General features: G+C 37.3%; 1 protein-coding gene across 1 annotated transcript in view; it reads left to right on the forward strand.

Annotated features, from left to right (window-relative positions):
- Positions 1 to 15437, forward strand: part of CSRNP3 (cysteine and serine rich nuclear protein 3) — a 70658-nt gene that overhangs the window by 41776 nt on the left and 13445 nt on the right. The window contains exon 2 of the mRNA XM_026492640.4: positions 9463 to 9722. Within this exon, the coding sequence (XP_026348425.2) occupies positions 9463 to 9722 (260 nt within the window). The remainder of the gene's footprint in view (positions 1 to 9462; positions 9723 to 15437) is intronic.

Consider the following 15437-nt stretch of genomic DNA (forward strand, 5'->3'; position numbering starts at 1 on the left):
TTCCCAACCTCATCTTTCATCCCAACTTTGCAGGCCTGCATCTCTTTTTTTAAACTTACATTTCTGACATATGGAGCCGGTAATACAGCATTGATGAATTTCTTCCTTTTATGTTTCTCGATGATTTGGATTTCTGCTTGGGATAAAAATAGTAAAGGCTTTTTAGTCTAACGTATTAAAAAAAAATGCTTCCAGATTTCATCTTTCCTGGCAAAGGTCAAAGTTCAACGTATAACCTTTGACTCAGTGTTGCTTTCCTGAATGACTGGATGTTAGAAAAGATTTGCCGCTCTTGTTTTTGAAGGTTTGGTTTTATTTTGCTTTTCGTTATTGTTAGGTGACGTTCTGACCTGGATTATCATGATATATTAGGCTTGATGGGGCTGTATTGTTGGACCAGATGAGATACTGTGTGGGAAAGTCATTGAGCAGGTGGAAAGTGCTGTTTAATTCTTCTAACAGGAGAGGCTCTTGGTATTGAGAAAATGTAAAAAGCGGCAGAACAGGTTAGTAGAGCCGAAGAACAGCAAATGTCTCCTCTGTCATTGTGTGTGAATTTTAATCAAATGGCCTGCCTCATGCAGCTTTATTTTGCATTGAGATATTCCATGTCCCCCAAATATTTCTCCGATGGTGGTAATGAATTGCATTGCCCTCTCGGTTGTTAGAGTACGGGTATTCTGCTGCGGAGCCATATGGTTCCCATTTATTTTAATGTGTCTTTGACATCGGGAGAATTGCTGAGACAGCTGAGGAAAGTGCTTACATCTTGGACTGCAGCCAGAGCTACGATTATTTATGTGTAGTAACGACTACCTTTTTCCCCAATAAGAAACACTATGGTCTTAAGATGGTATCCACGTTGAGATTTTAATAAAATGAGAGTATAAGTATATATATTTTAGAAATGGCTCCTACTTTAGTAGTAGTGAAATGGGTTTCTTAAGCATGAAGTTTTAGGATTTAATTGCACATATGAGAAATTAAGGAAACAAGCTGGGAAGTAGGTGGTCCTTATTTTCTCACTGATAATGAAGGAATACTCTTTTTATTTAGTTTAACGGCATCACCAAGGTAGTACTCTGCATATGTAATGTTTTCCGTCTGTGATTCTTAAGGCTTTTTACAAAGGTAATTATTCCTGGTAATATTCCTAGGAGGTAGATAAACATAATTCTGAAAATATTAATGGAGGAACTGAGAAATGCAGATGCTCATGGATGTAATCTGTACAATGGATCTTAGCAATTATTAGCATTCAGATTTTTAATTGATTACATTATTTAACAATGTATTATTTTCCATGTTCCAGGACAGGATAATGTTTTCTCTAATTCATGAGCAATATGACATGCTTACGATCAAGAAATATCCTTTAGAAATGGGAAGACAGGGGCTCCTGGGTAGCGCAGTCGTTAAGCGTCTGCCTTCGGCTCAGGGTGTGATCCTGCCGTTCCGGGATCGAGTCCCACATCGGGCTCTTCCGCTATGAGCCTGCTTCTTCCTCTCCCTCTCCCCTGCTGTGTTCCCTCTCTCGCTGGCTGTCTCTCTGTCACATAAATAAATAAAATCTTTAAAAAAATAAAAAATAAATAAAATAAAATAAAAATGTGAAGACAAATAAATACCTCCATAACCATGTATGTTCCATATGTTTCACGTGCAAATTTTAACATGGACTCTGTAGAGATCTTCAAGGTTCCTTGGAAAACGTTAGTATTATCTAAGGAAATGTACATAATGTGAAAAGAGAAAAGAATTGATCTGGTCAAAATTTTTTTAAAAAAGCTCTAACCAGTAACAGTGTCTGATGGCTAGATGAATATGTGGACCAGGGGAGAAAACGTCCCCATTTCCAGTCTGCTCTGGGCAAAAGTGAGTGGAATGCAGGGCCTAGATTTAACAAAACCTTATCATATTACATTTTGTTTCGAATATTATATAGAAGGATTCGAACTTATAAATTTTATTTAAATGATGCCTTACATAAAGACAAAATGGAACCAGAAGGAAGACTGCACATCAAACCGCAAAATTCATGATACTAGTCACTGTAAATTTACGGATGAATTGACAAAAAAGGAAAATTAGAATGAAAATCAGTAAATCATTCCGTTAGTGGTCTTATTTCATCTATTGTTTGATCTAAATTTGTTTTAGTTTGGCAATTCACCATCCCCAATATCAGTCACATTTTCTGGTGATGGCTAGGGCACTCTGCGGTCATAACACATTTGCAGTAGAATGCCAAATTAATACAAGTGGGATGAGGGTCAATGTTACGTCAATTATATATTAAGATTTTTTATACAAAAGAGAACATGATTTCTTTTTAAAATTTTTGACCCTTCGGGGCGCCTGGGTGGCTCAGTTGTTAAGCGTCTGCCTTCGGCTCAGGGCCTGATCCCAGGGTCCTGGGATCAAGCCCTGCATCGGGCTCCTCCGCTGGGAGCCTGCTGCTTCCTCTCCGCTCTCCCTGCTGTGTTCCCTCTCTCACTGGCTGTCTTTCTCTCTGTTAAATAAATAAATAAAAACTCTTCAAAAAAAATTTTTTTTGACCCTTCAATTTTTCAATTTCAATTTTATAACTTTAAAATACAGTATTTAGTCCTTCTATCTTAATACATATGAGAACAAATGATTCCTTCCCCCCTCCTTTCTTTTATTCCCAAGAATTAAGGGGAAAGTGCAGGGGACATCTTTAATAAAATAGAAATGTGTGCATGAAAAATAGCTAGTTCTGAAAAATGATCATTCTTTGGGAGTTAATCATTTTAATTATTTATGACATCAAAGCTGAGAGGTCAAAGTTTATACTTAGACTAATTTTTTGCATGCAGCTTTCTGAATTCACATCAAAACCTTGGGTGGTAAATCTTCTCTTTTTTTCTAAGCTGAGAATTGCAAATAGATGATTATGCTATTAAAGCACCCCTATAATGTCAAATCCAGCGTGCAGCGTCTGAGCTGCATGGGCTGGAGCTGTCTGGAGAGGCTCAGGAGAGAGTTCGTCCCCTGTGTGCATTTCTCTCGCTTGCTTGTGTGGACGTAGCCGACAGAGTGAATGGATGACGACGTGACGTGCATGTTCATGATCCAAAACAAAGCTTTAGTCATCCAGCCTCAAGGGTCATCTTTTTATATTATTTCTATTTTTGCTGATTTTGTTTTGTTTAATTGCATGTGCAGTATTTGGACGTATCTTGATAGAATTGATAGAATACTTACTGCACACAGTCTTAGATGAGAAGGGTTTTGTTTTGTTTTGTTTTTGCAAACTGGTGACTTAAACAAAAGGGTGTCATCTTGAATTTTTTCACTTAGAAGCTGCAATTCACAATAGACTTGATCAGTCTTGAGGGCAATCCATTGTGAATATTTTCAACTTAATATTAAAATGGAAAATATGTGTAGCTAAATGATTAAATGACCTAATCTTGCCTAAGAATTATAAAACTATTCCTCCTCTACAGAAGGACTGAAATCAGAATGATGACTGGTTCTTATCATATTTTATATGGTGCAAGTCTGTTTGCCCCTTTACTAGCACACAGTTGTTTGGTTGGTTTGAGATGGGGAAGAGTGACATTTAGAGCCTCAGGAGAGAGATGTGCTACAATTTTAAAAGCATTTGGAGCTATCATTCACACTGTAGGGAGCCAAATACAAACTTGGATTTGACATCACGAGCATCCCTGTAAGTGGGAGCTATTTCTCCTTGATTTTTGTTTTTGAATGCTATTTCAGAGTAAAAGGGCAGTAATACAAGGGGGGAGGGAACCCTGATTTGCCATCTATTTGGAGGATTCTGACATTTTCTTACATTTATTGATTCTGTCTCAATTCTGATTACTTTTTTGGAAATGCAAAGCACTTCAATTCTAAAATATTAGGTAGACCCCAGTATTGTCTGTCTAGTTGTTTGGGAGTTTCTCTTTCTTTTGTTTGTGACTGTGTGTATGCGTTTTTTACCCTTTGTAACTGAGTATAAAATAACATGCTGAGTACACAATAACAATTTAGCCATAGATAATAGATCGCTTTACATTCCATCCTTAAGGTAATTTGGATTTTGTTTGTGGTCAGAAAGAAAATATCCCCAATTACTCTTTATTTTTGTCTTGCCTCTCATTCACTCATGCCCCAAGATATTTCCTTATTATCAATCCTGTGGAATTTCTCCCACTAGAATGATTTACTACTGCCCTAAATACCTTACTTGGGCAAAATAATGAAAGATGTGACTGGGGCAAGTATATTCAGGAAACTTGAGGATATAACTTAAAAGAATAAAAGGGGAGAATTAGAACAAGGAAGGATTGCTTTTAATAGCAAACTAGGCTTCGTTTTCAAAGAAACTACTCCTGTATTTCTTGGATGCTGGATCTGTTTTCACTCTTGTGGTTAGAATTTGAGACCATGTGGTTGACACCTACTCAAGAGGGGTCAACCTGGACAATCATGTCAAGCTGGAGAAGACATGAGAATATGTTCACAGGCCATTTGCAGAAGTCACTTGTAAAGATTAGGGACATACTTTGTTTTAATCTTAATGACTTTAACCTTTGGAAATTGATGTAATAGCTGAACTATTAGGTTAATTTTTATACAAAATACTTTCTGGTGAAACTGGATTTTCTGTTTGTAAACTAGGCTTCATGACTTCATAACAGATTTGATCCTGATTTGTTCTTCAAAAGGTAAAAGCCGCATGCACACCTCCAGGGCCCCTGATTAATTTGGTGTGTATGTTTTAAAAAACAAGAGTTTTTATTGCCCAAGATTTACCAGATAAACAAGTTAATTTCAGTAATCTCATTTTGCTTAGGCTAAATTTCCCCCAAATAAATGAAAAATAAAATATAGACTTACAAATAATCTGACATTTTCCTTTTGAGCATGGTGCATAGGAGAGAGAAGTATATTATTGACTTGAGACCCAAATGGTAGAATTCATATTTTCCATAATTTGTCCCTTGTTCAACATCAGACTGGACCACAAACTTTCAAATTCTATGTACTAAATTTAGTGCCAAAAAACATAGCTCTGTTTACCACTCTCTGCCTTTCTGGCTATGCCAGTGCCTTGCTGATAGTTGTTGACACTAAAAAGAACAAGTGCCTTGAGAGGGTAACTGGCTTGCTGCTCCAGAGTGCTGCGCTATGTGGCATCCGTGGACTGAGATCTGGTCTTCAGTTTTACAGGCCCAGACACAGGATGGTCTCTTGCATGCTGAGAACACAATCTCAGACGGAATGACACATACTAACCACATTCAGAAATGACTGACTTATACATCTGAAACAAATTTGATTATTTTCAGCAAGAGATCAAATTAATGAGTCAACTAGAGAGTTTTGTTGATCTGAAAATGTATTCCAAGTTGTATGAACAGGTTGGTTTATGAGGGTGAAAGTGGAGCAAAGTCAGATGAATTTTCGTAGAGCTTATTTTGATTCAACTATGATACCTTGATATATTCATCTCTATTGGATCAGAATATTCAGAATATTTGTCTCATCAAAGCACTGGCTTCTCTGGATGGTCTTGGAAACACATGTCCAACTTTTGCTTTTGGCTTCCATTTCTAATCCACTCTGCTCATGAACTCTTTATATAATTTATGGCACAGATTATTTTATCTACTTACATTCTTATCCTGGCATTGTGAATTAGGCAGTTTCTCAATTCTCTTCTCCATTCACTTCTAAAGCATTATTTTAGCAAGGCTATATTCTGCGTATAACCAACATCAGTCACTCTGTGGTCTTTAGGCCTTTAGTTTACCAAGTTCGATATTATCTCCATAATATGTGATCATTTTACAGTAACACCAGTGGATCCTGATGGGAACCATGGCACCACAATGGTGTTCTCAGGAACTGTGTCCTGAGCAGTATACGTAGTACTGTTGCATTTAGACACTTCCACTTCAGAGTGGTAACTGTGAATGGGATAAAAGAAATTGGAATGAAAGACATGAAAAATTAGTATCATGTATGAAAATAGACTAATTTTTTCAAAGAAGTAGTGAAAGACACCTTCACCCTTTTTCTACTTGCTCTTTGACCTCACAGTGGTAAAGTAAATTGTGAACTCTATAGAGACACAAAGTAGAGTTCAATCCCTCTGCAAATGGCACAGATTACTAGGTAGGCATATGAGAGAGGTTTCAGATTCCCTAAGGCAGATGTGCTGAGTGAATTTGGCCTGCTTTTCCCAAGCTTGAAGAACACAGACTCTTTTTTATGACTTCATTTTGTGATGTTTGTCAAATTGGGGCCTGGAGGCAGGAGATAGCCCTTAAAGGCACATTCTAGTGCTCCGATTCAATCATCAGAAGAGAGACGTGGGTGGCTCCTATATTCAGGAAAGCCACATTTAAAATATCTCCCACAAGGATAATCTTATAGTATTTCAAAGGTTTCCTTTTGAATATATTCCATAGGCATTTCAGTCATTGTTCTTATGGTGCTATTTATAATATGCAAATTCTAGGACAAGGATAAGCACAGGTTTGAATTATAAACCCTCGTGGATAGGAACTGACACCAATCCAATCCTAACACACTTTGACCATGTTAGCAATGCCAAGAGCCCAGGGGAAGGGACTCGACAGTATGCCACTATCGTTATCCTCAAAGCCTTAGAAAATTTTCTCTAAACTGTCTTTTGGGAAAAGGTAATCTGACTTTTTAGGAAATAGTAGATTCATATCACAATAGGTTCATCCAGAAGATTGAAGAATTCTTATAATCTAAAAGTACAGGTACAAATCTAAATAAATGTTAAAAAGAAAATTTGTCTAGACTACCATGAATTGTCTAAAAAATAAGTAATAAAATCATGAGAGGTTTTTATAATTATTTTAAATGAGTTCATTAAAATCTTTTTTTTTTTTTAAACTGTAAAGTCATGGCCTTGAAAGGCAATATCTTAAGGGCATCATTCTATGATATCAAGAGTGAAAAGGTTGAAGCTTATCACCCCAAAACCAGAGGCTCTTGCCTGCTATAAGGTGGTGACGGATGAGTTTGTCTGATAGGGTGGCAGATTACTAGGCAGGTTGTTGAATTTTTCTTTCTATGGTAATCTTTTACATTTTGACAAATTCTTCCCTGTTTTGAGATGATTTAAACATATCGTTATGAAGCAGATCAGAGCTTTTAAATCAAAGTTGAAAATTGTCTCTGCTGCCAGGAGTACAAGTATGTGCAGTGAACATATACATAAATAAAATGGGAAAATTGTGTACATGTTTGAAAGCCTTTACTTTCTGGCAATCTCCTCTGGAGAAGTAAAACAGTAGAGAAGAGAAGAAGTTGGGAAAATGAAATTCTTGCCCAAATGTCATATTTCTCTTAACTCTGTAAACTTCTGAGTCTGTTCATTCTGAGTTTCTCATCACTGGAAATGGAAGCTGCATGTGGGCAGGAATCACCATCTCTTTTTTTCATCAATATATCCAATCATCTAGAAAGTTCCTGGCACATAGTAGGTCCTTGGTTTATAGTTATTGAATAAACCAATTCATGAAATGAGATGAATCATAATAGCCCTCTCTGTATTTGTTTGGAATGCTTTGTGACGTGGGGGGATATGAGACAAAGGAACTTGGAAGAAGATTCTTATACAAATTCAAAGTGGTATTGTAGTTTCTTTTCTCTCATTGCTTATATAGCCCTCTAAATCAAAATCCTCTTTGACGGCAGCAGCAGTTGACATCTACCAGAAGGAGTATAACCCCAAGTCTTAGCCTTGTTCAACTCCCTTAGGGGGGCTTCAGCTCTCTCTGTGACATGGTGGTTAAGAGCCTGCATCCTGGAATAATGAATTCCAGCTTCACTACTGGTTACGTGACTTTGACAATGTTATTTAACTTTTGATGACTTGGTTTCCTTAAATGGAGACATGGGTAATACCAACCCAAGGAGATGTAAGGATAAAATGAGATGATTCATGTAAAATTCTTTACATGATGCAGCACTTGGGAAGCTCTCCATAAATGTTAGCTTATATTACTTGTTGCTATCCAAGGATTTTTCCTCTATTTATTGTTTCTGTTTTTCTACTTGAACATGCATGTTAGTTTAGAAACAAAGTACCACTAACTCAGTGGCTTAGCACCACAGAAATTTCTTATCCCACAGTTCTGGAGACTAGATTGTAATCAACACGTTAGCAGAACCGTGCTCTCTTGGAAAGCTGTAGCTTTCCTTGCATTTCCAGGTTCTGGTAGCCCTAGGCATTGCATAGCTTTCTGCAGCACACTCCCAATCTGTTTCTGTCTTCACATGGACTTCTCCCTTTGTCTCTTTACATCATCCTTCTATGCATGTGTGTTTAAATTTTCCCTTTTTATATGGACACCAGTTGTACTGGATTAGGACCCACCCTAACAACCTCATCTCAACTAATCATTTGTATAAAGACTTTGTTCCCTAATAAGGTTACAGCCTGGGGTATTGAGGGCTAGAACTTCAACATACTGGTGGCAGTGGTGGGAAAAATGACCCATAAGAGCATTCTCCTCAATTCGGGGTACTTTACCTTCCCCAATGGAGAAGCGTCATATAATACGGCATCAGATTGGGGGCTCTTAGGTTTAAGTTTAGCTTTGCCACTAACTACCTGTGTTGAAAAAACCCACTCAAATCCTGCAAGTCTGGACTACTTTATAAAATAGAAGAACTGGGTTAGATGATGTCTAGCATGTCTTCCAACTCCAAAAATTTCATGTTTATAATGTGTGGCTCTCTTTTCCTCAACTACAGCGTGTATTTCAAACTTCCAGGATGTTCAATGCATCTTGGTGTCCCTGTAACTAATAATAAAGGTTCTGACGTATTTCATGACCATCTTCAATTGTCTCAGTGTATACTTGTATTAAAATCTCACTGTCTGTAATGCTATTTAAGTGTGGTTCTTATCAGATGAAAGCTTTGTTATATTTAGATTGTAAAAATATCTAAACAGTGCCACTGAGCCTTTTTTGTGAGTTTTTATTGCTTTTTGAAAATTTCTAAAATTTGTAAATAGACATTTTTCTATGCCAAGTGCCCTCGATACCAAAATAAGATCCAGAATATAAGAGTCTGTAGTGTGTCTTTTCTGATCAGAGTATGATGCCACTCATGTGAAAACCATTAAGCCAAAACTTAAGACGTTAGGGGAAATAAAATTAAACCCTGCCACTGACTCATAGACTATTGGCAACTTTCCTATATGTTTGCTTAGACTGCAATTATAGAGGACTTAAAAGTCTACTCCACTACAGCTAGAAGAAAATTTAAGAAAGGAAATAGAAATCTGCGCCAGCTCTCAGATATAACATTTTTTGTGTCTCCTAGTCAAAAAGGGTTGACCGTAGATTCAATATCATCAAATGGCACTTTCTAATTCTTCACCTCATCTGAAAACTGCTGCCCTGGGTGTTCACTGAATTGTTCCTTCTCTTTCAGCTTCCTCCATCCTCAAAAGAGAGAAGAGGCTAAGGACAAAGAATGTGCATTTCAGTTGTGTCACCGTGTACTACTTCACCAGGAGGCAAGGCTTCACGAGTGTGCCCAGTCAAGGGGGCAGCACCTTGGGCATGTCCAGCCGCCATAACAGCGTGCGCCAGTACACTCTTGGTGAATTTGCAAGAGAACAAGAGCGGCTCCACCGGGAGATGTTGAGAGAACACCTCAGGGAGGAAAAGCTGAACTCTTTAAAGCTAAAGGTAAAAAAAGCTTTAGGAACTTACTTTTTGCAAAACTTCATATCCTTACTTTGATTTGGTTGAATTAACCATTTTCACATTTGACCAAACTGGACATTTTACACAACAGACTGCCTGCTAAGGCTTTTTTTTTTTTTTCTTTTAAGCAAAAACAGTAAAGTGTCTTCACTGAAAGCAATGTGGAAAACTCACCTGACATCATTTATTTATTCATTCAGTAAATATTTGTTATTGAGTACTTCCAGGTCATAGACCCTATGCTTGGGTTGGGCCAACTGGTATCAAAATGTGGTCCCTGTCTCCTGGAACTTTCTTAGTAATAGGAAAGAAAAATATCAATCATGTAGACAAAATCAAATCATAGCTTCATTAGGTGCTATAAACGAGAGTTGCAAGGGGCTATGAAAGTATGAAACAGAACACTGGTATGGTCCAGAGGTGAAGGAAGGTTTCCTCAAGGAAATGATGACTGAACTGAAATTTGAACAGATAACTAAGCCAAAGGGTTGGCAGGAGTGGTTCAGGTAGTGGGAAGAGCCAGAACTGCCTTGTGCTAGGGGAAGCACAGTGAGCACACAAGGGCTAGGGTGGCTGGAGCAGAGACAAAAAGAATAGGTGATTCATGAAGTAGATTATATGTGAAGAAGGCAGGATGGGGTTTGTAGATCATGTTAAGGCATTTTTTTTTCTCTTCCTCCTAAGAACCTCAAAAGTCATCCAAGAGTTTGAGCATGGGGTGGAATAATATAATCGGGTTCATGCTATGATGTGAGAATAATTTTGGGGTAAGAGCCGCCATGCTGGTAGAGGAGCATACAGTGTTAGACCAGTTAAGAAGCTACCACAGTAAACCAGGAGAGAGATGATGGGAAGTTAGACAGACGATGGTAGGGGAGGGGGGGATGAAGAGAAATGGACAGAGGGACAAGTTTAGGAAGTAAAATCAACAGTTCCTGATGACAGGCTGGATTTGAAAGGAAAGGAGAGGTATGGTCAACAATGACTCCTAAACTTCTGGCTTATAACACTGAACAGGTTGTGGGTAATGATACCTTTATCTCTGAGGAGGCTATGGCAAGGAATTCAGGAAAAGGAGCAGGTTAGGCCTGGGATTGGAAGGGAAGGGATAGATAATGAGATTATTTTTGAACATAACTGATTTTGGAGAGCCTTTTGAGTTACTAAAGAGATGTCAAGGAGGTGTCCAGGCCACATGAGAGATGAAGTGGAGAGAAACACAGCTCAGAAAATGTTTTTCATCATCCAAAGACAGTCTTTAAATCTGTACTGATCCATCAGCCTCTTAATATATAGGAAATGCTCTCCCATCATTATCTACTGAAAAAGGAAATGTTTTTTAGGTAATTCAGGATACTTAACATAAAGAGCCTCTTACTAAATAGCTAAAGCACCAATAAACACACCTGTGTTACCTCTAAATTTAGTTCCCAGTATAAAGTCAGGCAGCAGAGGTGTGCTGTGTGTTTTAAAATACCTTGTTTTTATGTATCTTGCAATTTATGTATCTGCCTTGTTCCCAACCATATAAGAAGGCAGTTGCTTAAATTAAGCTAGGCACAACCTAGCCTAGAGCATGTCTCATATTTCTTTTGGTGTATTTTTGACAAATGTCATTGGAAGTCTCTTAAAATTTTTTTGGTAGCAATCCACTCTTATTGTTGTTTTTCATGATTGCTTTGCATATAGCTTAACTTAATAATTATTCTTAGATTTGCTTCCGAAATCCACCCTCTGCCTTTCTAACCCACTCTAAACCAGCTCTACGCTCTACTCAAAGAATAAAGTCATTCTCCAAACTCAAATATTGGCAGAACAATAGGAATGGCTGCCATTCATTAAGTGATTTTTTATTTGCCAGGCATTCTGTAAACTTTATTCAATTTAATCTTAACAAAGACCCAGTGGGATAGGTAAATTATGAGACCATGTGTGCTGAAGAAAAAGAAGCACAATGATGTTAAACACTGACTCACTCAATAGAAAACTGGTTATATTATCCTGTTACTTCCTATTCTAAAATTAATTGATTATCCCCCCTAGGCATTGGGAAAGACAATCTCTGTACCTATAGGGAGTCGTACCTTTCTGGGGTTTGGTACTGTGTGCAGTGGTTTTTAACAGCTGGGAGACTATAATTCTATCTGAGAACCAAAAGATTTATTGTGGTGAACTTTGAGGCACATTATACATGTGATGAATGTTAGGAAGAACCGCACACCTATAGGAACCTTCCATATCAGGCAGTAATATATTACGATACTATAATTTGTATTCAGCTACTTTTATGCTTTTTCTTTAATAAGCTGAAGAAGAGAAGAAGAGCCCAAAAAAGCATTCTCCTATTGATTCATCTTTTTTTTTTTTTTTATTGTGCTTAGTGTTGGAAGTTGGAGAGGCAGTCATTCGAGTGGGTGTCATGGCTTAGTTTGTCACTGATAAGTGAAAACATGCAACTTTCCCTGTTGGTGAAGATATAAACAGAAGACATTTGGATATCATTGCTCCTTTCAAATGAATACCAAGCAAAAAGATAATGGGATTCTAAGGCTATCTGATCTTAGCCTCGCTGTACTGAAAATATTTAAAAACTTAGAAAGATATCACACAAACTTAAAAGATCACAGCAATGTGGACCAGTTTGCTAAAAAAAAAAAAAAAAATCCAAGAAGGCCAAATGAAAAAAGAGTTGTATATTTTAATTACAATTCCTCTAGTATATTAACTTTTATGATTTTTAAAATATCATTGACTATACTTGTCTAAGGTTTAGCTATCCAAAATCTAAACTTAGCTATCCAAAAACATTAGCTATCCAAAAATAATCACTTGGATAATTGAAATTTCACTTTTAATGTAACATTTGTCTTGAAATATTAATACCTCTAGAATAAGGAATAAAATAAACATAGCTAACTTGATTCCATTATTTTGACTGGGGCAGCAGGAGTGTCACTGGCAGAGAGAGGGGTCAAAAGAGGAAAGCAAGGAGTGTTACAAACTTCTCCACTTTGGCTTTGACTGGAGGTGGTCCTCTGTGAGTGGCAGTGAACTATCTATTGAGTAAGAAGAGAGAAGGCAGCATCTGACAAGACAAACACCTTCCAAAGCCCTCCCCACGGAGACCAGATACAACACTACAGAAAACTCACTGGACACGGAACCGAGTGGTTTCCTTTTACTTATTTGAGAACCAACAGCCTAGAACAGTAAGGAGAAGTTTCTCTTTCCACTGTGCCTCCAAGTCTTTGAAGGGTGTTTCTGTAGGTTCCAAATAGAAAACCCACTTATGCAATGGCATCCCTTCTGATGGGGCCTTCCTAGTGAAAGCTTATAAACAGAGACATACACTACCCACTTCTTGATGTTCCCTTATAATAAATATTTTGGAAACAAAATAGGATAGGAATTTAGTTTCTCATTATAAAATGGCTTCTTATTGAGTAATCCATCTCTTAATCAAATTATGAGTTAGACACATTGGGAAATAATATATGCAATTAGATGTGTAGTACAAATCCAATTCCATTTGGGGATTCAAGTGTCTTTTTTGTTAGTAGTGCTGGTGTTCCAAACGTTGTCAAAAAACAATCAGTAGAGAAAGCTGAATGAATAAATGCTTGTTCCTAGAAGAAATAACTAGCTTTAGATTTCTGAATTACAGAGAAGAGTCCGCTTTCCCTGTCAAGCCCGTTCAAACATGTCATACTCTTCACAGTAATCAAGGCAGTCGTCTTAATACTATACTCTTTTCCAAATTAAGTGCTTAGATTTCATCATCTGCACCACATTGTTGAACAATTACATTAGCCTTTATTCCCATTTCGCATGTATCTGTAAAATGCATTAGGCAGCCATTTATGTTCCAAAGAGCCTTGGCATTCCAATTGCCTCTGGGTTATATCTTACTGGATTCTACTACCTTGTTCTAGGAAATTTAATTTAGCTTTCACAGCTTTGACTGGCTCTCTTTCTCAATGTTTTTTCAACCTTGATTGTTCTTTTTCTCCTTTCTGAAATCAAGAGTCTGTCTCCACTCTTGTACCATTTCAAATTAGTTCCCAGAGTTATATAGTTTTCCCAATTTTTCAGTCATGTATGTATTCCTTGAGTGATGGTTGCTTGTTTGCTCTCTTTCTTCATAAAACAAGAGTTGTCAGGTGGTAACTCTTCCTTTAATGATCAACCTTTTAAAAATCTCTATTTAAATTTTCTTCACTTGAAATTTTATGTTTATGGTCGTGCTTTATTCACTTAATGACTCACTCATGCGACATAATTCTCCACCTTCCCCTCCAGCCCTGTTCCTTATATCCTTTCAACAGTCTTGTGATTTACTAACCTCTAGGTAAATATCCCAAATGCTCAAGAAGATATGAAGGATTGGGGGTTTGTGAGAGATGGGTGACATAGGTTATTATCTCAAATCTATAGTTTCCAAATTTTTGGATTTGTCTTTAACTATTTCATCATACTGTATAGTTCTTTATTAGATGGGTCAGAGACTGCTGGTCATGGCATTTTTGAACTCCATTTATCCCTGCAGAACTTCTCTGTTGGACTCTGGAGAGATTGCTCAAGAGCATAGTTAATGCCAGAGCTTCCAGAATGTATCCCTAAATGGAGGTCTGCTCCAACACCAAATGAAAAACTTTGATATTTGCCAAATACCTGTCATGTCATCTGCACAACCTATTTTGACAAGTACAGAAAAAATACACCTAACCATAGTGATGGAGGCTGAGAGACCGGGCTTTAGCCCTGCACAAACGCAAAGCATTGAAGAATATGTTCTTTCAAAATATTGCTGGTATTTTAATTTTAATGGAACAACTAAACATATGTAATCAAATATTTACATTCCTCCTGTGCAATATACATTGATCCTCTGGTTCAAGAGAAGTCGATCGAACTGATTTTCCTGATTAAACTATGGAGTGCAGCCAGTGCTATGCTAGACCCAGCTCACAAAGGTTGCTCATTAAAATGTATTGGGCATGTATCTTCCCAATGGTAGCTTGAAATCAGCCATGATGAGATTATTCACACCATGGAACTTGACAAACACAACATATTAGAACTTTTTTTTTTTTTTCCAGAGACACCATTGTTAAGTATTTACCAGCACACTGTTGGATTCATTTGGCTTAATAGCCACCACTAAAAGAAGCAATGGTGGTCTAAATCAGAGGGAGGATAACAGAACATATGGAAGTTTATACTTCTTATATGTTGATATTATCATCCTTTCTGGTGACTTTGGTGGTGGTACAGAAGCAACAGATATATTATAAATTCAGGTTGTTGAAATTCTTAAAGGCTGACAAAACAAGCAAATCTTCCTGGTTCTTTGAGGGTAAAATTAAATTGGTTCCAATTTGCCACCTGCAATTAACAACTAATGAACAGAAGAGTTAGACTATAAGATTTGACTGAATATCAAAAGGATATGAATATTTTTCTTTTGTTTGCGAGAGAATTTGTGACTGGATTGTCTACCCAACTCATAGCACAAAACCATGTCCAGTACAAAACCTTGCTGCACATCTTTGATGACCCAGAGCACATTGCTTTTGGAGAGAGCCAATGCTATTTATCCAGCTGTAATTGTTAGAAAGTTCTTCTTTACGTTGACCAGAATGCTGCCGTCTAATTCTATCTTTTGACCCTAATTCTGCGCTCTAGGCACACAGAATA

The sequence above is a fragment of the Ursus arctos genome, unplaced genomic scaffold (assembly GCF_023065955.2).
Source record: "Ursus arctos isolate Adak ecotype North America unplaced genomic scaffold, UrsArc2.0 scaffold_1, whole genome shotgun sequence".
NCBI classification, from domain to species: domain Eukaryota; kingdom Metazoa; phylum Chordata; class Mammalia; order Carnivora; family Ursidae; genus Ursus; species Ursus arctos.